Raw genomic sequence first — 27,277 nt, 5'->3', positions numbered from 1 at the left:
GAATGGGACACAGGGGGCCTCCCTGCAGGTATTTTGTGGTGAGAAGGAAGCAGACTCAGTTGGGGCGGCAGCTGCTTTGTGAAGCAGACACCACTCACATCCCAGCCTCTCTCAGTAGTGCCACAGCAGCCTCCACCTGGGCGGTAGGCGTTCTCTTCTCAGTTTGCAGACAGGGAAGCTGAGGCTCAGGGTGGAAGCTGTCTCCAGGACTCAGCCTGAGGCCAGACTCAGTTGGGCCTCACAGAGAGGAGGGGTATTTATTACTGCAAGTGTGTGGAGCTGGCTTTGGTGCTGCTACCTCCAGCCACGCCAACATCCCCTGCACATGTACTGGCTGTTACCATGCAAGTGGGTGGGTGGGTGAGACAGTGGAGCTGTGCCTGAGAGGAACAGGGACAAGCAAATTTCATCCTCAGCTCAGGTTCTGCAGCTTCTCACACCCTGGCAACAGCTGAAGGTCGAAGAGCATGCACCTCGTTGGGCGTCCAAGCTTTTTGACTCCCCTCAGCCCCCCTTATCTGCTGAGCCTCACGTTTTCTCTGTAAATGGGACGCTGACAGCACGCCTTGCCTCATCCCGGGAGCCCATCAGTTCTGCCTCCTCTTCCTCCTCCTCCTCCTCCTCTCCTCCCTGCATGATGCGTACCCCTGGTTCACGCCCTTTGTGCTGTCTCTCTCTCCCACCCCCAGGCTACGAGGGTGTGAGCGAGTTCTTCACAGACCTCCTGAACCACATCGCCACTGTCCTGCAGGGCCAGAGCACAGCCACGGCAGCCACAGGGGACGTGGCCCCGCTGAGGCACAGCAAGCTTCTGGCCGAGCCGGCGGGTGGCCTGGCGGGCGAGCGGACATGCAGCGCCAGCCCCGGCTGCTGCGGCAGTATGATGGGCCAGGACGCGCCCTGGAAGGCTGAGGCCGACGCGGGTGGCACCGCCAAGCTGCCGCACCAGAGACTCGGCTGCAACGCCGGCGTGTCGCCCAGCTTCCAGCAGCACTGCGTGGCCTCCCTGGCCACCAAGGCCTCCTCCCAGTAGCCACGGAGCCGGGACCCAGAGGGGCGGCGCGGGGCGCAGAGCACACCCGCTGGGCCAGCAGCTCCCAACGGCGATGCTACTACTAAGAATCCCCAGTGATCTGATTCTTCTGTTTTTTAATTTTTAACCTGATTTTCTGATGTCATGATCTAAATGAGGGGTGGGGGGGGGATGGAAGAGAGTACCAGGTGGTCCAGCGTTGGGGAGCAGGGTCGTCCGCCTGCTCTCTACTGTGCAGACCTCCTCACTGAGTTTACACACGCTTGTGTTTGCAACACTAGGTCTGGATGGGAGGCGGGGGGTGTGCATATGGCTGCCGTGCCAGTGTCTGTGCACATCCCTGTCTGTTGGTCTCCATGGCCGCTGTGGACCGGGACCCTGGGGGGAAGCCTGCCAATGTCAGGCTGTGGGTGGCTGATCAGGGCTGTGGGAGGCTGATCAGTGCGTGTGAGAGTGGCTTCCCTTCTCCCTGACTCCCCACTCCCTGACCTGCCCCTTCCTTGTTTTCCCTCCTACTGGTCTCCACCAAGGCTTTGTAAGCCCCCACCCTGCCTGGTGTGCAGCTAACCCCTCCCTCCCCACAGCCAGAGGAGGCCACAGACCCCTCAGGGGAGTTCCACGCTGGGGTCTGGGCTGTGCTCCCTCACTAAAGGGAAGGAAAGGAAGCTGGGAGTCCTCCAGGTCCCCCAACACACGTCCCACTTAGCCCTGCACAGCGGTCTCCTTCCCCCAAGCCAGCACTGCCGCTCCCTGGAGCCTGGGAAGGAGGCTGTCTGGCTGGAGCCCTGAGCTGATGGTGCCTGTGCTGAGGATTTGTGCTGTGATTTGGGCAAATCATTCCAGGTCTTTGGGCCTCCACCCCCTCGTTTCTAGTGGACATTTGAGACCAGAGAGCACCATAGGGCTGGTTTTGTGCCCTAACCCCTGGGATGCAGCCCGCCTTTCCGTAAAGTCACCTAATTAAGGACAGGCGCGGGAGCCTCGGCATGACACCATGGAGATTGGGGCCCTCTTCCCAGTGGGTTCACTCCTTTTCACACCTGCTGGGTCCCTCCTCACCCAGCAGGCCCGGTCCACCTCTCATTGCAAGCCCCAAGCACTGAGCCAGCAGGTGCCAGGGAGCCACCCGCCCCCCGTCGATTCTGCACACCTCAGACTCACCCCATCACCTTGGCAGCAAAGCACTGGCTCTCCCGTCTGACCCCTGATCCAGGCAGCCCCCTCCGCAGAGAAAAGTGTTGGGGAGAAGCCTCCGCAGTCCCTGGAAGATGTGGAGCGCTGGGTGAGAGGCATCAGCCCCCACAAGTATGTTTTTGTGTCTTAAGATACCAGTTTACTTTGAAAAAGTGAAAAAGGCTTCTGGGCTGTCCTATGCCCAGTGAGACGGAGGACACTAGAGAAAGTGCTGAGTGTCCCGAGAGAGGCCCCCGAGCCGGTGCATGGAGGTCCTTTGGCCTGGCTCAGCTGGGCTGCGGGGTGCCCCCTTTGAGGAGGGAGGCACAGGGCTTGGGCGAGGGGTAGAAGACATCAGAACTGCCCGGCTTTTTTGGAAACTGAGGACCCAACAACTAACCACGTTTACACGACTTGAGTGTTGAACCCCGATTAATGTCTGTACGTCACCTTTCCTAGTTCTGACCTGAGCCCCGGGGAAGCAGGAAAGCGTGGCCGGCCTCTTGCACTGCTTTGTCTCCAAAATAAACTACTGAAATCAAACCGCATTTCACACGTGTTTACACATGTTGCTCAAGTTTGTTATGTCATACTCCCAGTCCTTAAAAGACGTTTAATAAAATGGCTTTACCTTTTAAAAATAAAATTTCAATCCCAGTCTGCCTCAGGTACGGGTGGGGGTGTGCAGCGTGACTCCTGGCTGTGTTCCTGTACCGTTTGTGGCCTCCGGGGTCTTGCGCGTCCAGGGCCCAGATACCGGGTAACTGCCGTGTGGTGTCGTGGCGGCGTCCATAGGCCTCCATGGCGGGGCGGGGGTGGGGCTGTGGGTGTGCAGGGCAGCTGCATTTTCCAAGAGTGGAAATGGGGGATGGAGATTTGCTTCGTAAAGGCCTGGGAGCTACATGGGAGGTAGGGAGGGGCCAGCCGCACCCAGGGCTGGGGGGCCGGTGGACTCTGCCCAGTGAAGCCAGGGGAGTGTTGGCAAGGAGGGGCCCGGACAGCGACGCGGGACCCGCACCTGGGAGCGGCGGAGATGGAGCCCAGTTCGCTAAACGTTGCCTAGGTGCACGCTGACCGTCTTTGATCCCCGGACAGTGTCCATAGAGTTGTCTCTCCTTCGGTCGCATTGTCCCTGGCCTTGGAGTTTCTGCCTCAGGGAAAGACCCACTAAAACCATCTGGGCCCTGGCGGCCTCCTCTTCTCCAGAGCATGGCGGCGCTGCCTCCTGAGCAGAGTCACTGAGAGTGTCTGGGTCCAAGGGACCCGCTTAGCAAAAGTGGTTGTGTGGTGCTTTGCAGGCACGGCGCCTGGAGTTGGCCCCGCCAGCATCGGGGTGGCTTGGGTCTCTGGTTCCTAAGCTGCTTCTGAGTGGGTCAGCATGTTGGCTCTGCAGCCCTGCAGCGCCTGTCTTGATGGTGGTCCATGGATGTGCTGAAGGGCTCCAAGGAGCAAGGGGCCAGACCACACTTTGGCTGAGTCCTTGGGTAGTTTCAGAGGGTCACCTGCACAGTCTGCATTGAGCACCCTGGGGCTGAGGCCTTGGGTCAAGTTCTGCCTAACAGTGCTTTGATTATATGGTGATGTGATTCTGCAAACATAACCCCCCAACTGAGTGCCAGCTGCTGGGTGTCCCCACCCCAAGAGCCAAGGGGAGGCCACCCTGGAACTGGTGCTTTGCCCTTGGTGTCATGGAGGTGTCTGGGTCCACACGTGGTGGGTGGGCTGGGCCTGCAGTCACCCAGCATGGCCGGCGGGATTGGACCCAGCTGCAACCTGGCAGGTTCCATGGGGCTTCCTGTGCCTGGGCCTGCCTATGTCTCATGCCTGTCAATAAAGGAGAAAGCAACCTGGGAAAAACATTCCTCTCTGTACCCAGGAGACTGCCAAGTGTGCTTTATAGAAGGCTGGAAGACCAACCCAAGTAGGAAGCTGTCACATGTTTGAGCCAACTGAGCAAAGCAGCTGTTGCCTGCCAGCCAGCCACCCCAAGACCAAGGGAGCCAGCCTGTCATTTGTCCTTCTAGCCTGGAAGACCAGTTCTTGGCTCTTGGGCACTCACATTGGCCACTGGCCACAACCACTGAATGGCTTCACTGATGTCCCTGGGGTCTGTATCTGCCCTCTCCTATTCCCTAGAAACTCTGGCCGGGCATGGCGGCTCATGCCTGTCATCCCAGCACTTAGGGAGGCCGAGGCAGGTGGATCACAAGGTCAAGAGATCGACACCATCCTGGCCAATATGGTGAAACCCCATCTCTACTAAAAATACAAAAATTAGCTGGACATGGTGGTGGGCGCCTGTAGTCCCAGCTACTTGGGAGGCTGAGGCAGGAGAATTGCTTGAACTCAGGAGGCGTAGGTTGCAGTGAGCCGAGATCGCGTCACTGCACTCCAGCCTGGCAACAGAGCAAGACTCCTCAAAAAAAAACACACACACACAAAACTGATCATTCACCCAGTGGGATCCCCGGCAGCTCCTTCTCCTTCCTGAGCTGTGGCTCATGGGCCATTGGATTCAGAGACCTTGAGCTGGGGTGCTGGCTGCCCTAAAGGAGCACGACCCCTCCAGCCTGGTGACCGGGAGGCAGAGAAGTGCAGCCATCCTTGACAAAGGCCCAGCCTCTGCTGCCTCAGGCCAGCCTGGCCACACCCCGATGCCATAATCATCTGCCCCGCCCAGGCATAAGCCTGACTCAGGTGACACAGGTGAGGCTTCTCCCATGGGCCCTCCTCTTGTGAGAAAGGGTCTGTGCTGTGTCCCTTCTCTCTGCACAGCCATTGTCAGTGTGGTTTGGAGTGAGTGAGCCTCCCACACTGCTCAGGGGAGAGCTGGTGAGCATGACCCCGTGGCCTCCTGCTGGTTGGGGTCTTCTTCCTTCTGATTCTCACCAGCAGGAGCACCCAGACCCCCCCTTTTCAGAAATGATTGCATTTTCCCTTCAAGAGTCATCCGTGACCTGGCGGTGTGGAGGGACTGTCCCCTCCCACAGCCTGGCTGACCCCCTTCCTACAGGGCTGTGTGGAATCACCTCTTGGAAGCTCACTCTGAAAAGCCACTCACAGGGATTTCACCAGGATGTTGCTGTTCGTGCCGACACCTGGGCTTTGTGACAAATGCTGTTTGCTTCAAGCTGTTCACAAGCAACTTCACCAGAATCCCAAGCTGGTTCGTACTTAATTTGTGTACATACGTATGCATAATATACATGACCATGTATGAGATACAGACACCATGGCTTCTGTCCATTGGCTCATTCACCTGGTCGCATGTTCACTCCATGAGGTTATGACACTGCGGGTGGCTTTGGGATGGGTGGTTTCAGGGACAAGTTGTCCCTGTGATTTCTGTATTTGCTAACTAGTCTTGTTTTGATTTCTAACGGTCTAGTGGAGTACAGTTAATGTTGTGTTTATTTCTGTAACTGTAGGGGTAGAGTGTAAACCTAACTTTTGGAAATGTGAAGAAATAAACAATAGCTCCAGCCGTTCGGAGGGTGTCCTTCTGTGCTTTGCAGGGAGCAGGGGGTGCGCATCAGCCGCCATGAGCAGCCCGTCCTCATCAGAGAAACCTAGACTTGCCGAGACCCCTCAAACGACTCAACACCATCGCAGTGGTTTTCTGGACCATGCTGTGTGGGCTCCCGATCCTCACCGTAATCTGGTAAGGAGATAGTAAGTATTGTCTCCATTTTATAGATGAGGAAACTGAGGCCCTGAGAGGGCCAGGAGCGCCTGCCCAAAGACTCCTGCTCGTTAATAGCTGGGCTGGGGAGTTCAACTCCAGTCTTAGGTCCAAATCTGAGTTCCCACCATGGAACCTTGCCTGCTCAGACTCACCAGGCAGAGCCTCAGGGACTTGGTTCCCAAATCCCAACTGGCCTCTGGACTTGGCTCTGCCTGCGACCCTGGAGGGTGGCAGCGATGCCTCTGAGCCTCACCCACCCACAATGCCCATGCCTTTCCCGTTCCTACCTGGAAGACACCATGTGGGCAGCCTGCGAAGGCTGAGGCCCCTCCCTGCACCCTCTCCACCACTGCCTGGGATCATCACCCTCCCCGGCTTGCTCGTGTTTGAACTGCAAAGGCCAAGGACGTTAGCCCCAGAACTGCCACCTGGACAGGTGAAGTGACTGGCCAAGGCTAACCAGCCAGTCCAGCAGAACCTGGCTCAACCCCAACCTCCTCCTCCTCCTGGCCTGCAAGGGGCGCCCTCCAGCGTGGGCATGTGCTCCTCCTGCTGAGCGTACTTTTGTCCCGGTGGGTTGCTTTGGCTGTTGAAGGGTGCAGCTGCCCTGCTGGGCAGTGACCTTCTTAAAGCCAGGGCTTGTCTCAGCCATGCTCAGGCCTACCAGGCCCATAGCAGCCATGCACAAATATTTGACGAGTGACTGAATGATGGGCCCTGATATTCAGCCAGTACACACGGGTCCTGACTGTGTAGTCCTCACAGTCCCCATGCTTCAGGGTTCTGAGCATCATCCCTGCCTGTGACTTGGGTGAGTCATTTCACTTTCTCTGCCTCAGTTTCCTCATTCACAAAACTGGGACTAAGAGCAGCCCGTGCTCTAGTGAAGCGTTACATACACGAGATCTTCAGATGCCCCACATTCCTATGCCTTCTTCCTAGGCCAGAAGTCATAGCAGGGCCTAATAAGTGGTTATGCCAAGGGGGCCCTGCCGCTCAGAGGCTCAAGTCTGATGCCTGTGTCCTGCGACAGGCACTAGACTGGGGCTGTCAGGGCCTCCACCCAGCACCACAGGTGACTGGACAGCCGGACCATCAGGCAGGGGCGACCTGGGCTCAGGAAGCAGAGCGCGTGTCCCCACCTGGCGCTGCTTCTGCATGGCCCAGCTCAGGTGTGGCTGGGGACGGGGAGAGGAAGGAACCTGGAGGCCCTCAGCGAGTGTGCTTTAATCCCTACACACACTCTTTGAGGCAGGTCAGCATTCCCGTTTCACAGATGAGGACACTGAGGCTCAGAGCTAACAAATTCACTTGCTCAAGAATCCACAGTCAGGAAGTGGCCCAGAAAGGAGGTCCCCAGGAGGACTGAACCTCCCTTTGTCCCTTCGCCCAAATCCAGTGCATCCCACTCCACTCTAAGTTGAGAGGGGAAAAAATTCAGAGGAAAGAGCCCAGAACAGATTTATTTTTCTTTAGATAAATCTCATACAGAATATGTTACAGTCAGGAGTTCTCAGCTTTCACCAAAAGGTCAGGAGTTATTGCAGTTGTGCCCAGTGGGTAGGATGGAGGAAGGGAAACTTCTAGAAAGCTGCCTGTGTTCAGAGAAGGAATCGTCAATGTTTAAAGTTGTGGGGCTGCCCTGCAGAGGACGTTCCAGGGCAGGTAGGAGTCAGGAGTAAGAGACAAGGCGCGCGGGGGGCGACAGGGTGGCCTGGGCTTGGGCAGGCTGGAGGCTGCCTCCCTACCGGAAGCAGCATCCGGGCTGTCTGGCCAGGACCTGCCAAGGGGACAGCAGAGCCAGGACCACAGGGTGCCCTGGGGCCAGCCCTGCCAGGCGGTGTCTCAGCCCCGCCGCAGCGCCTGCAGCTGGTGGGCTACTTTCTCCAGCTCCGCCTCGATGGCCGACAGGCTCTCCAGCTCCTGGTCCTAGGAGAGACATTGGGGGTCACTCTGGCCAGCCTGGCCAGTGGCATGGAAGGCACGGTAAGCCAGAAAGGCGCTGGGTTAGCTGTGTGGCCTCGGACAGGTGACTTTGCCTCTCTGAGACTCAGGGGCCTCATCCCTCATGGAGACAGTGATAATGAGCCTACTGTACTGCTCTCGGGATCATTATGCACAAGAAGGTGGCTGATGCCGGGGGCCCTGTCCCCACACTGCTCTTGGTGGCCTCTTATCCAGGCCCCACTTCCTCTCAAATGGTTCCAGACAGGTGGGAGTCTGTTCTTTCAGGGCATGTGGAAAACAAAGCTTACAGTGCCCTGAAGAGCCCCCTTCCCTTGGCCTAGCCCATGGTTGCCAGGACCCAGGGTGAGGACAGCCTGGGGCTTCCGGGTCTGTCTTCTGCAGCCTTTCCACCTGAGGGGAATGTGGGGCCTGAGGCAGGGCTACATGCTGGGGGAGCTGCCCCACATCGGCCTGCCTAGGGCTGGGCTTTGATCCCTGGTCCTGATTGTGAGAGGATCCCAAGCTCTGGCTGCCCAAGTTTAGGAAAGCAGGGAGCCCTCCTCTGAGCCCTGTTCTATGCCCCAGTCTCCAGAAGCTTCCAGGCCTCAGAACTTGGACACCCACAAGAGCATACCCTCAAGACTCAGAGCAGGAGCGCAGGGAAGGCTGCCTCCTTTGACCTGGGAGGGGTCATTTTCCCGGGGTCACTGCCAGATTTGAGGCTGCCGAGGGCATCCTGGCTCAGGGACCCCGACATTGCAGGCTGTGGAAATAGACTCTACAGCCCCTTAGTCTTGGAGGAGGCCCTGGGGCAGGTGTTCTGTGAGGCTGGGGTTTCTAAGAAGACCCTTGGGCTGTGTTGAGGAGGCCCCCACCCCATCCTCTCCATATGCCTCAGGGGTTTCTCTGCCCTGCGGTGCAGAGCTCCCTCTGCTTGTGGAGAAAGGAAGCTGGTGGCACCTCTGGGTCCCCATTCTCTCCAGCTTTGTCCTCAGCCCCTCGCCCTGGGCTCCCAGGCACATGGGCAGATGCCCTCTCCCGCTACAGCTGCCAACATGGAGCCTTCTTTCTCTCAGACTGCCAGGCCCAGAGAGGGGGTCGGGGGCCCAATGAAGGGGCCACACCCTCTTCTAGGTGGGCAGAGAAGAGCCTTGGGGTCAGGGCTGCGGACAGGTGTCATCCTTCCCACAGAGCCTGAGTTCCCACCTGGACACTAGGCTTGAACCAGGTATCCCAGCCGCCTACCTGCCAGGGACCCCAACTCCCACCCTGCTCCTGTGGGCTGTGTCCCCATGCCCCATTCATCTTCCCCAGGGGCCCTGGTTTTCAAAGCCCTTGTGTGTTCCAATCATGGTAATGACGTGGGCAGAGGAGACTCCTTACCCCTACTTCATAAATGGGGGAACTGAAGAGGCTCAGAGGAGGGGAGTGACCCGCCCAAGTCCACGCAGCCAGGAGGAGGCAGAGCCCAGGTCTTCTGGCTCACATCCGTGTGGCTCCCACCCGCTCCCCACAGGCAAGAGGTCCCTTGGCCCTGCTCCTGCCCTGCCCCGTTACCCTCATGGGCCAGATGCAGGGCCTGAGCCTGGGAGGAGGCTGTGCCTGGGCTGCCTGGGGGCCAGGAGGGGACATGGTCAGACCCACCGCATGGTTTTTCCAGGGCATGACCTGCAAGGCTCCCTACTGCCTTCGGGACAACGTCCCCACTCAGCGCCTCCCCCACTGCCACAGGCTGACCTGAGCTCCTCCCGTCTCCCAGCCAGCTTTGCTGGGTGCCCCCTGTGAGCTGGGGCGTTCTCCCGCCCTGAGAGCCCCCGGTTTGAGCATCTCTCCATCCCCAGACTCCGGCGGGGGGCCCTGTCCCCTCAGTGGGGCAGGGGCAGTGTGTCTGGGTGCGGCTGCCCCTGCTGGGCCCACTCTCGGCGGCCCGGCACAGAGCTGGCTCCTGCCCCATACCAACCTCTGGTCTGCGGTTGGCGCTGCCCTCCTCCTCTTTCTTCTCCTCCGGGTAGCCTCGGACCTGGAGGGGCAGGCCCGCCTCAAGGCTGTCCTCCCGGGAGGATGGCCTCCAGCCTCGTCGCAGCTGCAGCCCAGGGCCCCTGAAGCTGTAGGCCCGGGCCCGGAAGGGGAGCTTCATGGAACTGTCGGGGTTCTCCTCCTCCTCCTCCTGCCCCTCCAGCCGCTTCTCAGCCGTCAGCTCCTTGGCCAGCTGGTCCATCTTGCTCCAGCGTTTGGAGTCCTCCCACTCCTTGGAGAGCCGCTCCTCCTCCTGCTCCTGCTCCAGCTCCCCGCTCTTCCCACCCCGGAAGAGGCCTTGTGGGGCCACCGCCATCTCTTCCTCCTCCTCTTTCTGCCGGGAGTGCTCCTGCTCTCCCTTCCCTTCGGGGGCCTGAGCCTCCTCAGCCCCAGGCTTCCCAGCTCCATCCACAGCCAGAGCCTCCGACCGACCTGGAGCAGGTGGTGGGCAAGAGCAGGAGAATGGGTGGGGGACCACCATTTTCCCAGCCTCTGCCACTCCCCGGGGGCCTCTGCTGCGGCCACAGACCTCGGCTCTCAGGGCCCAGCCCAGCCTCTCCACAGTGATGACACTTAGCAGGAAAAACCTTCTTGATGCCCGGCTTTGCAAGACCCTCTCAGCTCAGAGCGGTGGGTTAGCTGGAGCCTCCCTCTTCCCCTCATCCTCACCCCAGAAGCCCAGCAGCTGGAGAGTGAGGAAAGACCCTGACAGGCCCGCAGCAGGAGCCAGGGCCTCTCCTAAACCCTAGTTGAAGCTGACACTGTTCCCAGATCAGCCTGTGCCCTCCTGCCATGGTCTCTGTTCCCAAAGCCAGCCCACCCACCACCCACCCCTAGCTTCCAGGGTTGGTGGGGGCAGGCTATGTGGAATAATGGGAACTGCATGGTTTTGGAGTCAGATAAATCTGGAGTAGAACCTCAGCTTTTACTACAAATTAGCTGTGTGACCTTGGGCAAATTACTTAACCTCTCTGAGCCTCATTTGTCCATCTGGGAAATGGAGCTAATACCTACTTTTCAGGGTTGTTATGAAGGTGGAATGAGGTTATGGAGAAGGCTCTCCTCCCACCCGTCCCCCTCTCCCAGATGCATTGGTTGAGGTCTCTGCCATCATACGTACTCTCGCCTTTCCGGATCTCCTTGTAGCCAAGGCTCGGGTGGGGCTTCAGCGCTACAGTGGGGCCTTCTTCCTCGGGAACAGCCTCCTCTCCAGCCTCGGCCTCCTCCTCCTCCTCCTCCTCCTCTTCTCTCTTTGCCTGCCACCCTGGCTCTGCACTCAGGCCCTTCTCTCTGTCCACCAGACCCTGAGAGAGGCCCTCACTGTCCCCCTCGGCCTGTGGGCCTGGGTATTTCTGGCTGGGGAGGCTGGCTGGAGGGTGGGTGTTGGTGGCCTCCTCCTCCTCTTCCTCCCCGGGGGCCTGATTGTTCCCCTCAGTCTTGGACTCCTGCCTGGGCTCCGGGAGGGCCTGGGGCCTGGCTCCGTCTGTGGCTTCACCACTTTTCTCTGCCTCCTTGGAATCCTCTCTTTTCTCCATAGCATCCTTGGAGGATGGCTCTTCCACCGCCTCTGCAGACACAGCACAGCCAAGTCAGGCCCTGAGGACCGGGCCACGTGTGGGGCCTCCCCATAGGCTAATTTCAGACCTTACTCATTATGTTTCTTGGCTTCCAGCGAGCCTAGCCCAAGACAACGATTAGGGTTACCCCTCTGTCCATGTCCAGGCTTGATCTGAGCACAGCTGGATTTGTTTCTTTTTAATCCTGACTTTTAAAACAGGTTATTATTCAAAGAACAAAAAACAAAAAACCAGACCTTAAGAATTAATCCAGGAGATAAAGCCTGAACTGAAAATTAATGTCAGCTGTGTGATCTTGGGCAAGTTGCTTAACCTCTCTGTGTAAGAGGCACCATGACTGCAACTTCATTCTCCCCTCCATATGGGGCTTCTCTGTCTTCAGCATCCTGTGAAAGGGCTCAATTCTGTAATATTTTAGGGTTTCATTAAAAGGTATTTTATTGTGGCTGCCTTAAAGACAGCCTTTGAACAAGTAAAAATTCCTCCCGTCATTAGAATGATCACCACTGAACAAAGTGCTCCCAAGTACATTCCACCATCCGAGCTTCACCAGGATTCTGGTGAAAGGTGCTCCCATGCCTATTTCACAGAAACCCAAAATGATCTGCAGAAAGGTAAGATGAGCTGTCCATCTCACGCAGTTTGCGGGCCGCAGAGCTGAGCCTGGAACCCGCCTCCAAATGCCAAGTTCGGGATCTCTTTGCACTGACACGTGGCTGCCTGCCTCATTAAAGCTTCAACCAAAGTGAGGGCACCTGGGCTTCACTTGAGGGCTTTTCTCTCAGCCCCAGACGGGAGACACTGGGATCCAGCTCCTGGACACCGGCCTTACCGGCCCATCTTCTACATGAAGAGCAGAAGCGTCACGGGGCCAGTTTGTGGCTCTCCCCAGGAAGGGAGGGTGGCTCAGAGTGTCACACTGACCTAAGGCATGACCTCTTAGACTCCAAGAAGCTCTTTGGTTTCAAGAAAGATGATCTGGGTTCATTTCACGTTTCACCACCTACTCTGTCTGTGGTCCTCCTGCATCCTGGCTATTCTGAGGCCCCAGCATCCCAGGAGGACAGGCACTGGGGGCGGGGGCTCTGCTACAGTGGCCACTGGGTAGACCCAGAGTTGAAGCTGTCCACCTGCCATGCCAGAGACCTCCTGCCCTAGAGTGTCAGCCCCTCTTCTGAGCAGACAGGACCGAGCAAGGGCTTTGGTGTGAGGCAGGACCAGATCGAAACCCCTGGTCATGCCACTCACCTTGGCAAGGGACCTAGTCTCTCTGGGCAGCAGTTTCCCCATTTGTAGAGAGAGGGAAATAAGGGATTATGGGTGGGGCTCCCGACTCATTGGAACCCTGGGTCCATCTAGCCACTGTTCCCATTGCTACCCTCCCTTCCCCACCTCCGGCCAGACTGGCTGGGACAGACCTTTCAGCTCAGTCTGGCTGCTCTGGTTCTCAAGAACCTCCGAGAGTTCATCTTCAAAACCGCTGTGTTTCTTCTGCTGATGTGCCCTCTCCTTGGCACCTGGTATGAGAAAAGGAGGGAAAAGTCCCATTGGGTCCAGCCCTGGCATATTTGTCTATAAGAGTGAAGACCTCCATTTCCCCATCTGTAAGCTGGGCACATCATGTTCAGGGCCTGCCCAATGAGATACTGATGGGATGTGAGCTTGGGGAGCGGTGAAGGGTTGGCATCCCTCACCTCTCTCAGCTGGGCCCTCAGGCAGCTACACTGCCTCGCCAGATTCAGCTTCTCCCCCGGAGGCCAAAGCAAGCGTGCTGTGGCCTCACACAGCAAGAAAGCCTCAAATGGAGCAAGGATCCCAGGGGCAGGAGTTGGGGGTGGGGAACCCCTCAGGACCTGGCTGGGCAGGAGTTGGGGGAGGGGAACGCCTCAGGACCTGGCTGGGCAGGAGTTGGGGGTGGGGAACCCCTCAGGACCCGGCTGGTAGCTCCAGGAACCCTGCAGCAGGTGGTAATGGTGACAGCTCTTGATTCAGGCAAGCTCTGCTACCCTTGGACACTGAGTCCAGGCCCGGGGAGAAGGCCAAACCCTGTGCCTATATCTGAGCCCAGGGTTGGCGCCTGCAGCCATGACCCAGAGACCCCTCTCCCTCCGCCGCTGCTGCCTCCTCTGACTGTCCCCACACCTGTGCCTTATTCCTGATGTTGGCCCCTCAGCTAGCCCAGCCCATTTCTTCCCCAACAATGGGCTTTCCGGGGCAGCTGTGGGCCAGGGAGCATGCCCAGCCCTGGCCTCAGGCAACATGGGTTCCAGTCCCCTTCTGGCTATTTCCTAGCTCCTTGGGCAACTTGGGCTCTCCAAGAGTTGGGTGCTTGTCTAGAAAACAGGGTTGCTGTGTGGTAAATGCTAAGACAGAGGCACACAGAAGATGTTATGGGAGCCCAAGAGGGAGTGGACGTATAGATGGATGGACAGAAATACATCCAGGAATCTGTTAATGGAACACAGTCACATATACGTATATTGGATACTGCTTATACGGGATACACACGTGCATGTGAATACAGATGTTTGAGGACACATTCTCCTATAATAGTCTCTGTTGACAGTCTATTTAATTATTTAAATGTAATCAGTTAGTCATTCAATATTTAATTTTAAAGTTATCATATTGTAATAAAATATTTAATGCTTAGTTAAAAAAAAAAAAAACACTAGTCCAAGGTCACTGATGATGACATAACTATCCAGGTAATAATAGTCCCAGCTGTGCCCAGCACTCCCTGCCCCCTCCAACAACAGTAGGAGGTGGGTGCTTGCTGCCCAAGCTGGCTCATGAGTGGGAGGAAGAACAGTGTGTTAGCTTGGAAAGGGCCATAGGAATCCTACTGATGTGGCTGTGTTTACATGCCTCCTCCCCAAAGCCCTCTCTGTTCTCACACATGGCCTGGTTTGCCCCAAAGGCCTCAGAGTGGGGCCCATCCTGGAGCCAGAGCAGCCTTCATACCCCCACCCTACCCCAGACACAAGCCCAGCCCTGAAAAACACTCTCGCTTCGTTGGGAAGCAGATGCTGGATTCATGCTATAATGCCCTGTTCTCATGGAGAGACACAACACCACCAGTGGTCCCGCCCTGGTGGAAACAGCCACTTCCCACAGGGAGTCAGCCGGGGCAGGTGCAGGGCCAAACTCAGGTTTCCTGATTTGCAAGGCTAGGGCCATGCTTTGCATCAAGCCTGGAAGGAGCTGGGGGGCTGGGCATAGAGGCTAACTGTGAGATGATGGCAGCTTAACCCTCCACTCCAGTAACCTGTCCAGGCTTGGTTTGAATATCATCAGTGACGAGTGGCTCGCTACTTCATAAAGTTATTTCCTAAAATGACTGAACTGCAGAGGCCGTGGGTTTTAGGGAAGCTGCACCTGGCGTGTCTCTATTCACTATGTGACCTTGGACAAGTCACTCAACCTCTCTGGGCCTTGATTTCTTTAACAATATCAGTAACAGATTGAGCCGGGTGTCACAGCGGATCCTGCTTTTCCGCTTTTTAATTAAAAGGAAATGACAGTCCCAGAGAGGAACTTGCTGAACCTTCCACCAGATTTTCTGACTCTCAGTTACTGGAATTTACCCAGAGTCATGTGCAGTGGCTGGAAAATACCTTGAAGAGCGAGGTCTTGGAGCTCCTTCAGTAAATTCTGATGTCTCAGAATGGAAAGGATCCGTTCATCTGCAATGAAGAAGAGTCATCATGGGTGGTTTCCAGAGAACAGCCGAGAAAGAGATTACCATCAATATTTTCAGCTGAGCACAAGGAATTTACTCTGGAAACTCAAAACCAGGGTGGTGGCAGCAAGATTGGGTCTTCAGATAACACGTTTGAAATTACCTCCTTTCCAAGGTGTGTGTCAGTTTCCTACTACATCAGAGAAGTCAGCCACTACCCCAGCACCCAGACCTCAGCCAAAGGGTGGCAACCCCTGAGGATGAGTGGGGTCTCTTTAAATACAACAGGTTCCCATCTCCATGCCTGCACTCACACTGTCTACCACACCTGGACAACCCTGTCTTCATTTTTCCACCCATTGGTTTCCAATGTTTCTTTTAAAGCCCAACTGAAATGCTGCTGGCTCTATCCAGCAGTTTGTAAAAACTTGACTGGTTGCCTGGAAAATTTCATCCTTCTCCTGTCCACCCATAACATTCCTTTATTCATCACACATGTAGAGGATGTCTGCAGAGGCCAGAGGCTGTTCTAGGCACTGGGATACAGCACACAAAATCTTTGTCCATAGGGAGCTCACAGTCTGGGGGCTTGCTGTTCCAGCCCTAGTTTTATTTTGCCCAGAGTTCTAGTTAACTGTGTTCATATGCATCCCCTCTGCCAGTCTGTAAGTACCTGGGCTACAACCCCTTCAACTGTCTATACACCTTGGACCCTAGTGCAGTACCTGGACATGACGGGCACTCAGTCAGTGACTGTTGAGTTAAATCATTAATTCCACCAAAAGCCACACACCCATGTCCTAGCCTCCCAGCCCAGCAGGCAGCAGCCCTCACCCCTAGCCTCCAGCTCATACCTCCTCGGAGTGTCTCAAAACATTCCTGGCTGACAGGCATGGGGCTGGGCTTGGAAAGTGTGTCGGAGATGACCTCAACGATGCATTTCATCACCTGGGAACACAGTGCAGGGGCAGGTTGGAGCTGGTTTGAGCATGGGGCTCATTCCCTGGAGGCTCTAGGGTGAATTTCTAGTGAGGACAAAGGGTATTTCCTTTTGTCTTTGGGAGTCCATGATCCCTGGCTCAGGGACACAGCTCTGCTTTCTTGGCCAGACAGTGATAGCAATGATAATAGAAAACCCTTACACAGTGCGTACCATGTGTCAACCACTCCAACCACATGGCTAGCAGGTTCCCCTCCAAGGTGGATCATGGTGAGAATGGGGTGTAGGGAATGGTACCTGGTACCTTCTCATCCCCAAGTGCTATTTCTCTAAACATGAGAAAACTGCTTCTGGGCACTAAAATGATGTCTTACAAAAGTGCTCTGATTGTGAAGATGCCCAAAGGTCAGCTTCTCCAGGAAGTCCTTCTGGACTGCCCAGAGGAGACAAAGATGTTCCCTGGCTCTACCCTGTTTGGAAATAGGTTGTAGGTTACTGTCTCCCAACACCCATGGTGTTCTCGCATGCAAGGAGTCACAGCTTCATATTCTTACTCCATGTTCACCATGGGATGGATGAATCCCTGGGCAGCATGTGAGCACACAGTGACTACACCTGGGAGCATATCCCAGGTCAACCACAGCCACGCCTCTGAAAGTCTTATCCTGTGCTCACAAAGGTGCTGTAGATAATTAGGCATCTGATAAATGAGTGATCTTTGATGATGGTGCCCACTGTAATGTGGCATCCTAGCTATGTGATCTTGGAGAAGTGACTTAACCTCTCTGAGCCTCAGTGTCCTCATTTGTAAAATGGGAGTGAGAATACCTTCCCAACTGCTCTCCCAGGGTAATAAGGTACAGATGGAAAAACACTCTCTCAAGCATGGAGTGTCAGCACGCCCAGGGAGGGGTTCACAACTCCAGCCCTGCTTCCACAGCCTAGAGCTGAGTAGAGAGCAGGAGGTGTCAGACAGGCATCAGGCAACACCGGCAGGGAGTGAGGGAGTGGGAGGCTGTGTCTACGGGATGCCAAGGCAACCGGTCCAAGGATCCAAGATGGCAAACTGGCAAGTGCTCTATAATGCATGTAGTCACAACAACCTCATATAGAATCTTCAGGTCTTAACCAGCTGCTCTGGTGCCCCTGACCACAGGCTGCTGGGTATAATATGGTGACCACGGTGTCTCCCATAAGGGATCTAGCAAGGAGAGCCCAGCAGCCTGTACCATGTATCTCCCTGCAACCCCGGACCTTGCATGGGAATATCAGATAACCACCTGTTTGTGAGGGCATTTTCTGGGAGGCAGGAATTGGGTAGAGGGTCTGGAGAGGGAGGGGGAGATCAAGAAGGCAGCTCTAGGAATAACAGTGCCCATTTACTGAGGACCTATTATGTGCTAGGCAATTCACATCCATGATTCCTACTCTTTACACCTCCCCTCAAGGAAAAGGAGAAAAAGGCAGAGCTCAGAGAAATTAAGGAATTTTCCCAAGGTCACACAGCTAGAATGAGTGGTAGAGGTTTAAATTCTGTCCTATCTGCAACTAAAACATGGGAAATATAATTGAGCAAACTGAGGTTGGAATCTCTTGGACAGTTTGGATTTTAACTGTGGTGTCTAGTGGAAGAAAATAGTTTCTGGGAAGATGGGGAGTAGAAATTTCTCTGACCCTCAAGTCAGAGATTTGGATGAGCACTAGAGCCTGGAAAAAACAGCCCCAGCTCAGCCATGAATGAATTCCAAGTACACACCCAGTGTGGCGTGTCTCTTGCTGCCAGAGAAACCCCTACCAGTGTCTCCTAAGGCCCTTTCCTGGGTGACCTCCACGACTAGCCCCTATTGGTGGGACCGTGGGTGCAGGAGCCATGATCAAGATGTTTTCCTTTGGGACAGCCAGGGCTGGAGAGCCTGCTGGGTGTGGGTTGTTGCTGGCAGAGCCTTTCAGGGAGAAAGAAAGAGCAAAGGGGGGAGGCCAGAGCCAGGCAGGCAAAGGCCATTTTTACAGGTCTGTAGACAACCACAACTACAGAGAAGCCACCCCCACCAGCCCCTGGGGGGCCTACTGGATTCAGAGTGTTCAAGACAGCCTGAGGCCAGGCACCTCGGCCCAGCAGGTAAGATGCAGGCCTCTTCCGCTGCACGTGCAGCTCAGAGGAAGCTGGGGAAGTCCCCACAGCAGGACAGCCGGGAAAGCAAGCAATCTTTGATATCTTCTTTTGCAAGCTGTCCCCAGGCTCAGCAGCCGCAGTGCTGGCTCTTGGCTTTATGCCGAACTTACTCTTGCAGCTGCCCAAGAACTGGCTGTGAAGTGTCCACTGGAGCCTCCTACCCCTCATCCCCAGCACCCCTTCTTACCTCGGTATCCCCTTTATTCATAGGGCTGTTCACAGGGAGCGCAGTGACTGGGAAGAAGAAGAGAGTGCTGGGGTCACTGCTCTGCTCCAAGTGGAGGCCAGTCCTCCCTGACCGGGCTCACTGGGGCCCGTTAACCCAATGCCACCCCTCAAAACTGCCCCCACCAAAAAGAGAGGCTAGGGCTGATTTTGTTTCCCTTCCCCGGTTGCTGCCCACAGCGGGGTGGTCCCCAGAGTCTGCACTGAGAGGTCCTCCCCCTCCCCCTTGGGAAACTCTTGCTCTGGAGCGGGTGTGCTTTGGAGCGGGGAGCGCCATCAAAACAAGGCCAAGGGCTGCACAGTGGGACAGGGGTGGGAGACAGATGAAGGGGAGAGACAGACCCCAGAGGCGAGGGGGAAGAGATGGAGGAGGGGGATTGTGAAGGATGATATGGAGAAGTAGAAGTCAAGGGCAGAAAGGTGGGGAGAGTGAGATGAAAGGGGAAGAGGGGTGGAGGGGTGCGAGCAGCCAAGCTCCCACCTCCCCGCAGTGACCTTGGCCGCGCAACCGGCACTGGCCCTGATGCAACCGAGGCGCCAAGCCCAGACAAGGGGTGGGCACAAGGGGGACTTGCCCCGCGGGGTTGGGAGTCAGGCCCAAGTGTCTTGTGGGTCCCAGGCGGAGGCCACACTGCAGGGTCAGGCGGGAGGCGGAGGCGCTGTCCGCGGTGCTGAAAACTCGCCGCGCCCGAAGGGAGGTGTAGAGGGGTGCGGGGCGCCGCGCGGTGCCCGGACCTCAAGGTGGGCAGGGGCGCCCGGAACCCTCTCCCGCGAGCTCCCCGCGCTCGCTCACCTTGCCCGGCGCAGAGCAGAAGCGCCAGGACAGCGGCGGAGCGCATGGCGGACCCGGGCGCCGAGCAGCTGGCGGTGTGGGGCCGGGCACCTAGGCACCCGGAGAGGGGCGGCTGGACCGGCGGCCGGGGTCGGGCTGCGGTGGCACCGGCGCGGGGCTGGGGGCGCAGTGCCTCGGCGTGCGTCCGTCTGTCGGTCGATCCTCCCGCAAGCTCCCCTGCACGGGGCTCGAGCACTGCAGTGGAAGGAACGGCGGCAGCAGCAGCGCCCTCGCGCCCCGCTTATATACCCCGACCCCGGAAATGACGTCAGCGGTGCCGCCCCCTCCCCCTTTCCCCACTCCCCAGGGGTCCAGCCCCCGCTCGCCCCCACCTCTAACCTCACCCCTCGCTACCTCTGGCCTCCGCCCCTCGGAGCTGGTGGGTCTTGGCCGCGAAGCGGGTATCTGGTTTCCAAGAGGTGGCATGGGAGGCGGGGGGCTGTGGCTGATCCTCCACCCCTCGACGATTCCACCGATTTGCCGTGTGTCCCTGGGCAAGTCACTCCGATCTCCGGACCTTGCCTTCTTCCATGTGTACTGAGGTCCCTGGCAGCCCTAGCATCCCGTGCTATTTTCCCGAAGTGCCCCCTGCCTGGGGTGTGCTCTCCCGGTCTCACAGGTTGGAGGCATGCCCATCACTTATGGCTCTCTCCAGTATCTAGGAGGCTCTAGAGGGGCCTCCGATCCCCTGTCTGAGTGAGGCTTCTCTCTGGCAAGCTAGTTTTGTGCCTTCACACTTTGTTGTTGAACGTGTATTTATTTGAATAATGTTTAGTCATCATTACTTTCACAGTGCTGAGCGCCACACAATCTGCCACAGAGGAAACGCACTTGACAGGTAACTGTTGAATGTATCCATTGAAGGTTCAAGCCATGGGTGAGTGAATCCTGGGCGCTGCATACACACGGGAACCAGGGGCTCACTTTCACCAGGAAGCTTAAGCCACGGTTGGACACCTCTTGTTAGGTAGAGGGAGGAGTGGGGGCCAGTTCTTATTACATCCGCCAAAATAGGAGTCCTTGCAACACCTACCAATTAGCCCTAGTGCAACCCCTTAGCATCACCTTCTTGCCACTGGCAGCCCATCTGAATTTGAGAACAGCTCTCACCTCTTCCTGAGCATTCTCAAAACCTGGATATTTTGTGTAAAAGGTCAGCTTCCTGGTTGGCTTCCCTTATTTCTGGGGCCCCTGATGCTCCAGCCACGTTGCTACTCTCACCCTGAGGGCCATGTTGGAAGCTCTTTGCCACCTGACCCCACTGTCACAGGGAACCTCGGATCTGGCTGGCATCGTCCAGAGCCCCTCCCTCCTGCCCACCCCTCTCCATCTGCTGCTGCTGTTTTCTGCTAATACTTCCTTCCGCACACCTGTGCTCACGCCTGTCCCTAAATGAGAACCTGGTGGGAGCTCAAAGGAGACTGAAATGACCACATTCATGCATTTACATATTTGCTTTGTTAAGCACCTACTATGTGCTTAGAACATCCTAGAACAGTACACAGTTGAGGGTACAGCATTAAACAGAACAGAAAGAAGCCCTACATTCTAGATGGTGAAGACAGACAATGAAGAAGAAGTAACATCCACAATTTGTCAGCAGGGAAGGGGACAGCTGTGCTGAGAGAGGGTGGGGCTATACTTAAATACGGTGGGTCAGCTGGGCGCAGTGGTTTACGCCTGTAATCCCAGCAGTTTGGGAGGCTGAGGCGGGCAGATCACCTGAGGTCAGGAGTTCGAGACCAGCCTGACCAATATGGTGAAACCCCATCTCTACTAAAAATACAAAATTAGCTGGGCATGGTGGCACATGCCTGTAATCCCAGCTACTCGGAACGCTGAGGCAGGAGAATTGCTTGAATCCAAGAGGTGGAGGCCAAGTGCAGTGAGCCGAGATCACACCACTGCACTCCAGCCTGGGCAACAAGAGTGAAACTCTGTCTCAAACAAACAAACAAACAACAACCACAGAAATGGGAAATAGGATGCTGGTTGCCAGGGGCTGAGCGGGAGGAGGAAACAGAGAGTTAGTGTTTCATGGGTACAGAGTTTGGGAAGATGAAAAAGTTCTGGAGATGGATAGTGATGATGGCTGCACAGCAACATGACTGGATGTAATACCACTGAATTGTGCCCCTAAAAATGGCTAAGATGGTAAATGTTATGTTAGGGATATTTTATCACAATAAAAAAAAATCACTCTCAATATCTTGTGGGGATGTTGACTGCAGGAAAGTGGCTGGTTCTAGCCTGGAGGATGGAGAGCAGGGGGCAGAGCTGGTGTCCTGGCCTCCCTGGAGGACAGAAGCTGTCCAGCCAGCATCTCTGGGAGCACCACAGGCACTGGACCTAGTGAACAGAAGGGGAGGGGCACCAGAGCCCCTGCCAGGGCTTGGTCTACCGGGATCCAGGGAGGATTCTCACAGATGTTCTCCTCTCCAGAATGCTGATTTCGAGAGAGGCCCCAAAAGTAGCCCTCTCTCTCCCCCATGGAAAGATGTAGGCTCAGAGCTGGCCAGGACCTCTTGCTGCTCCCCACAAGCCAGGCGTAAGTCTAACTCTAACAGTGCAGTCAGAGCCCTGCCCATGTCTCTTAGTGATTTGAGGGCCCTGACGAACCTCCCACTGCTGGGATCTACGCTTCTGTGCCCACAGGCTCAATTTTTTTTTTTTTTTTGAGACGGAGTCTCGCTCTGTCATCCAGGCTGGAGTCCAGTGGCGCGATCTCGGCTCACTGCAACCTAGAAACCCAGAAGGCTGCAGAAAGCTGCAAGTTCAGGGAGTTACCCCCAGGAGCAGCTCTCAGCCAGTGATATCAGGCTTTTACTTGTAAATACCCCTGGGTGGGATAATTCAGAGGAGGATTTTTTGGTACCATTTCCCAGCAGTGATGTCTGGCTTAATAGTGCACACTTTATTGACAGCACACACTTTATTTAGACAGCCCACACTTTATTGACAGCGCACACTTTACGACAGCACACACTTTATGACAGCGCACACTTCATTCAGACAGCCCACACTTTATTGACAGTGCACACTTTATTGACAGCGCACACTTTATGACAGCACACACTATTGACATCACACACTTTATTGACAGCACACACTATTGACAGTGCACACTTTATCGACAGCGCGCACTTTATTGACAGTGCACACTTTATTGACAGCACACACTTTGACAGCGCACACTTCACTGACAGAGCACACTTTATTGACAGCGCGCACTTTATTGACAGCGCTCACTTTATTGACAGCTCGCATTTTATTGACAGCACACACTTTATTGACAGTGCACACTTTATCGACACACACTTTATTGATAGCACACACTTTATTGACAGCACACACTTTACTGATAGTGCACACTTTATTGACAGCACACACCTTATTGATAGCGCACACTTTATTGACAGCGCACACTTTATTGACAGCGCACACTTTATTGATAGCGCACACTTCATTGGCTTCCTTTCCCTTCCCGACCCATTCACCCTCCAGCCGTATTTTCCCTTCCTGGTCTTCTACCAGGGATTCCTTGTCAGCCACGTGCACTCAAATCCTTGTGTCAGGGAACCCAAGCTAAGACGCTGACCAGCATCGGCTCTGTGTCTGAGGTGTGGGTGGTCTGTTTTCCCATTCCTCCAATGGTCCTTGGTACTGTGGCCACATGGAACTCAGTGCCCTTCAAGCCTCGTCCCTTCTCGGGCCCTGGCAGGTTTCTCCTCTGTCCCTGGCTGTGGGGCTTGGTTGGTGTTAGTGTAGAGGGTGGCTCTTTAAACACCTATCCTACCCAGGAGGTGTCTTGTCAGCTCCAGGTCATTGCAATGCCTCCGACCAAGGTTGTGGCCCAAATGGTGAGGGTGGGCCAAGGCCAGAATGCACTTGGTTGGGAAATTGAACAGGGCCTTCCATGAGCCAAGGTGCAGTGACAGAATGAAGGGGTGGGGAGAGCCCGGGGCTCTAGGGTCAGCCTGACACACAGCCTACCCTGGGGTTTCCGTCAACTCCCTGAGCGGCCAATGCCAGCCACTTTCCCATGACTTCCCATGAGGAGGAGGATGATAGAATTGTTCACAAGTGTGTGAAGAGTGAAGCAGTCCATGCAGGTGAAAGGCTCACATGCTTGTGATGCAGTCACTATCATCATCCTCACCTGTAGATTAGGAGGTAGAGGGTCAGAGAGGTTGCCTAAATTGCCTAATAGCACACAGCTAGCAAGTAGTAGAGGAAGGATTTAACCTCGGGCTGTGGGTCCCCAGCACAGTAACGTGGATGTTTATTGGTTTTAGATAAATTTGGAAGTTTATTGCCTTTAGGTAGATGCTAATTTTGTCGGACAAAAGGGGGAACTGAGTCTCAGAGACAGATAGTGTCTTGTCCCAAGTCACACAGCAAATCCAAATCAATAGCAGGGCTGGGTTGAGAGCTAAGCTCCCCTGGGTCCCAGCCTTGGGTTTTCCTTCCTGGAAAAGGTTGCTTTCCCCTGAATGTCCCATGTGATGGTGCTGTGGGGGAATGGGCTTCCCCCAGGTATTGCCCAGGGTTGCTCAGCTGCCTTGGAGATGAGCAGTCCAGGCCCTGCCACACTCCGGCCTCTCTGGACTCAGCTTCTTTTTCACCAGTTCTACCAAAGCTGTTTGGGGTCTGGGAGGGGGAGACATTCAACTAACATGTCTTGAGCACCTGCTGTGTTCCTGTCTCTGTTCTGGATTCTTGAAATATGCTGCTCAAGAGAAGAGGCAAGGCCCCTGCCTTGTTGGAGCCTATGTCCTAGGCTGAGACAGACACCAACAGCAAACTATAATAAATACGTGCAGTCTAGAGTGGGGTAGAAGGTGGTGATGGCTGTGTGTAAAATAGCAGGGTGGGAGGGTGTGGGCCTCACTAAATAAGTGGCCAAGGTAGGCCTCATTAGAACAGTAACTTGAGTGAGGACTTGAAGGGGTCCAGGGAGCAAACCACATAGGTGTATGGAGGAAGAACTTTCCAGGCAGAGTGAACAGCCAGTGCAAAGGCCCTGGGGCGGGGGCATGCCTGGCAGGCTTGGGAAAGAGCAAAAAGGCCGAGGTGGCTGGGAGAGAGCGAGGCCAGGGTTGTAGGAGATGCCGTGGTGTGGGCTCGCATCAGGCAGGGCTTCATGGGCTTTGGCAGGGTCTTTGATTTTTACTCTGAGAAGGGCAGGAGTCACTGGGAGAAGATGGGTGGGGAGGGTGAGAGGCATTGGGGTCTACAATACATCCTATGGATGGGCCCTCCAATCTAGCAAGCTCCCAGCAGCCCCAGCACCCAACTCCATCCCAGGAGGCCTGAACCAGAGTCCAGGGGAGGAAAAGAGAAAGCCATTGCCACCACCAGCCTCTGGTAGCCAGAAGTGTCCCCTTTGGTGAGCACCAGATCCCAGGGGGTGAGTGGCTGCTCCCCTGGCTGAGGCTCAGGACTTCTCCATGTGAGTGGTTCCTGCCAGGGGTCCTGCCTGTGCCCCAGGGAAAGTGGCAGCTGCTTATCTGATGTTGGGGCCCACGCCATGGAACAGCAGAGTCAATACACCCTCGTCCCAGTTACAAAATCATATTTTCCAAACACACAGCTCCCCCAAGCCCCTTATCAGGCCTCCAGGTGGAAAAGCCCTGTTGCCTGGCAATGTTGCCTTATCTGCGAGGTCTGCATGGAGGCCAGAGCGAGGTGATTTCATTATATCCTCTCCCATCTGTCTCTGCAAACATCCCCGGGGGCTTCCAATTAAGGTTTTGCTTTCCTTCTTCAGCAGATGTTTGCTTTAATCTAATAAAACAGTTTGCAGGCCTCCTCAATGGGTGTAGGAGGGCTTCGGTAGGCTTCCGCCAAGGAGGGTGTTGGAAAAGGTCGGGGGAGGGTGCCAGGCACACCAAGCCCTGCACACCAAGGCTGGCTGGGGCACGAGGCACAGCAGGCTGGAAGGAGTGGGCCTGGCCCACACTGAGAGGTGAGAGACATCTGCCCTGTGCCCCACCTCCTCTCCTTCCCAGGGCTATATTCCCCGGGGTCCAGCGGCATGCTGATCCCTCTTGAACATGATGTCTTCTAGGGTGACACCGCTGGTCAGAGCTTCTGCTTCCAAGAGGAGATCACCTGAGAGATGGGACTGCAGAGGCTCCATAAAGAAGGCGCTACGGGGGAATTGCTTAGTGATGTGCAAACTTCAAACTCACACCCGGCAAACCAGAACATAGGAAGCTGCAGGTTAGGTCCACGGTGGAAGATAGTGGGAGGAACTGGCATGGCTGCTTCGATAAGTCATTGTGGTGGAGAGGGAGGTCAAAGCAGAGGTGTTTCTAAGATGGGCCCAGTAGCGAAGTCTCTGAACCAGAGAGGACCCCCTGCCCAGGCTCCAACCCCTCAACTTTGTGGGTTCCGAAATGGTTGACCTATAGGGCCTCCTAGGGAGGAAACTTCCAGTGACTTAAGGGTGGTTTTTGTCCCTAGATGTCTTTCCTGGGTGGCAGAAGCATCTAAGAATGGTGGGGACAGCTGTACTTTGGAGCCAGAGAGACCTGGATTAAACCCTGACTCTTCCTATACTCATTGTGTGGCCTTGCAAACATTAAGTCACTTTTCTGAGCCTCTGCTTCCTCTTTTACAAAATGACCCAAATAATCCCTTGTGTGATTTCTGTGAATTTCACTAAGAGGGTTCAGTCTCACCAACATTTATCAGTGGCTACTATGTTGGGGCCGGCTCAGTGGTGTTGGCAACGGGAGGGGAAGTCCCAGCACAGTTCCTGGCCCTTGAGGGTACTCAGCACCTGTGACTGTCCCCAGGTGGATGTCATAGCTCTTCCCTTCCCTCTCTCCCCCAGGCTCTGTCCTCGGCTGCAGCCCTGGGTTCACCTGGCTCCATTTGCAGCTGACTGACTTAGTCAGCCATGCCCTGCAAGTCTCAGCATCAGCAGCACTTGGCAGCTCAGCTTCTGAGACAGCCTCTGTTTTCTCATCAGGAAAATAGGGCTGTTGATATCAGTACCCACCTCCTAGAGCTCTTGTGAGGCCTCATGGGGTTAATGTGCATCAGGTGTGTCACACAGGGCTTGGCTTGGATGAATGTGGACTAAGCGCCTGCCTGTACTTCTTGTAGATTTGGGATGTGGTTTTTCAGGTGGCCGAGGATCTCTGATGTTCAGGATGGTTGAGCTACCCATGGCTGTGTCTAGTGCCCCCTGAAGGAGAGCCCAGAAATGAGATGGGGGTCCCTGGTGAACTGAGGGGTGCTGCTCCTGCTCTCCACTGAGGAGCAGAGGGTGAGCTCATGACCCCAGCCTTCAGACCCTGCCTCTCCAGAGTCAGCCCAGTTGGGGGTCACAGGCACAGACAGAAAGGTCTTTGGGGAGCTCTGGCCTGGAAAGAGGATGCACAGTGCACTCCCTAATGGTGGGGCCTGCAAGGCGGAGCTGAGGCCCCTTGTCTTCTGCCAAATGATGTTTCAGAGTCAGTTAGCTGAGCAGCTTCCCCACTAAAGGACAGGCTGTTCCTCCACCCTGCCCTCATCCCCACAGCTTAGAGACTGAGCAGTCTGGTTACCCATTTCTCCTCATGCCTCCCCAACCTGCAAAGGGCCAGCAGAGAAGCCAGGACCAGATGGGCCTTAATCATGGACCCTTCTCCTTACCTGGACCCAGTTCAGTCCAGGCACTGACCTGGTGTCTTCATCTTCATCCACCTGCCCAAGAAGGCTTCTCTTCCTTCTGTGTCTGAATTCCATGATGAGGACTTCATCCCTGTGGTCAAAGCTCAGCAGCCCCACCCCAACTCACTCCCAACAGGAGATGCCACATGTCAAGCATTCTCGGTCATTTTCTCTGCTGTATGGGGGGATCCATGCAGGTGGGGCAATGGTACCAAACCACTTTCCAGAAAAACTAGAAATTTACACCCTCAGAATGATCCTGTCATATTTCTTTGGCTTTCTCTCTTGTCATCCCACTCTCATCCCTTCATCAGCAATGCGGCCTCAGC

The 27,277-nt window shown here is 55.6% G+C and overlaps 2 protein-coding genes across 6 annotated transcripts in view; one reads left to right on the top strand and one right to left on the bottom strand.

Annotated features, from left to right (window-relative positions):
• Positions 1-2,852, top strand: part of ITPK1 (inositol-tetrakisphosphate 1-kinase) — a 179,275-nt gene extending 176,423 nt beyond the window's left edge. For all 5 annotated transcript variants that reach the window (XM_063715713.1, XM_063715715.1, XM_024231475.3 and 2 more), the window contains one exon: positions 690-2,852. In XM_063715713.1, the coding sequence (XP_063571783.1) occupies positions 690-1,033 (344 nt within the window). In that variant the 3' untranslated portion in view covers positions 1,034-2,852. The remainder of the gene's footprint in view (positions 1-689) is intronic.
• Positions 2,853-7,309: 4,457 nt separating this feature from the next.
• On the bottom strand, positions 7,310-19,515 carry CHGA (chromogranin A). Its single transcript, XM_002825045.4, has 8 exons — positions 19,245-19,515; positions 18,414-18,460; positions 15,968-16,061; positions 15,049-15,117; positions 12,850-12,948; positions 10,975-11,421; positions 9,799-10,286; positions 7,310-7,820 (listed from the first exon to the last, which is right to left on the bottom strand). Exons 1-8 carry the CDS (start codon positions 19,288-19,290, stop codon positions 7,737-7,739), a joined length of 1,374 nt encoding a protein of 457 aa, XP_002825091.2. The 5' UTR covers positions 19,291-19,515; the 3' UTR covers positions 7,310-7,736.
• Positions 19,516-27,277: the final 7,762 nt, after the last annotated feature.

The sequence above is a fragment of the Pongo abelii genome, chromosome 15 (assembly GCF_028885655.2).
Source record: "Pongo abelii isolate AG06213 chromosome 15, NHGRI_mPonAbe1-v2.0_pri, whole genome shotgun sequence".
Lineage (NCBI taxonomy): Eukaryota > Metazoa > Chordata > Mammalia > Primates > Hominidae > Pongo > Pongo abelii.
The sequence above is the reverse complement of the archived record's forward strand: the minus strand, read 5'-3'. Positions and strand labels throughout refer to the sequence as shown.

What these genes read in the sequence shown, in the direction of transcription:
- CHGA (XM_002825045.4), bottom strand. Translation starts at nt 19,290, where the DNA reads ATGCGCTCCGCCGCTGTCCTGGCGCTTCTGCTCTGCGCCGGGCAAG. An exon ending in CAGCCAGACTGAGCTGAAAG is followed by an intron (nt 11,422 to 12,849) that starts GTCTGTCCCAGC and finishes CTGTGTCTGCAG; the next exon opens with AGGCGGTGGAAGAGCCATCC. An exon ending in GCGCCAACCGCAGACCAGAG is followed by an intron (nt 7,821 to 9,798) that starts GTTGGTATGGGG and finishes TGTCTCTCCTAG; the next exon opens with GACCAGGAGCTGGAGAGCCT.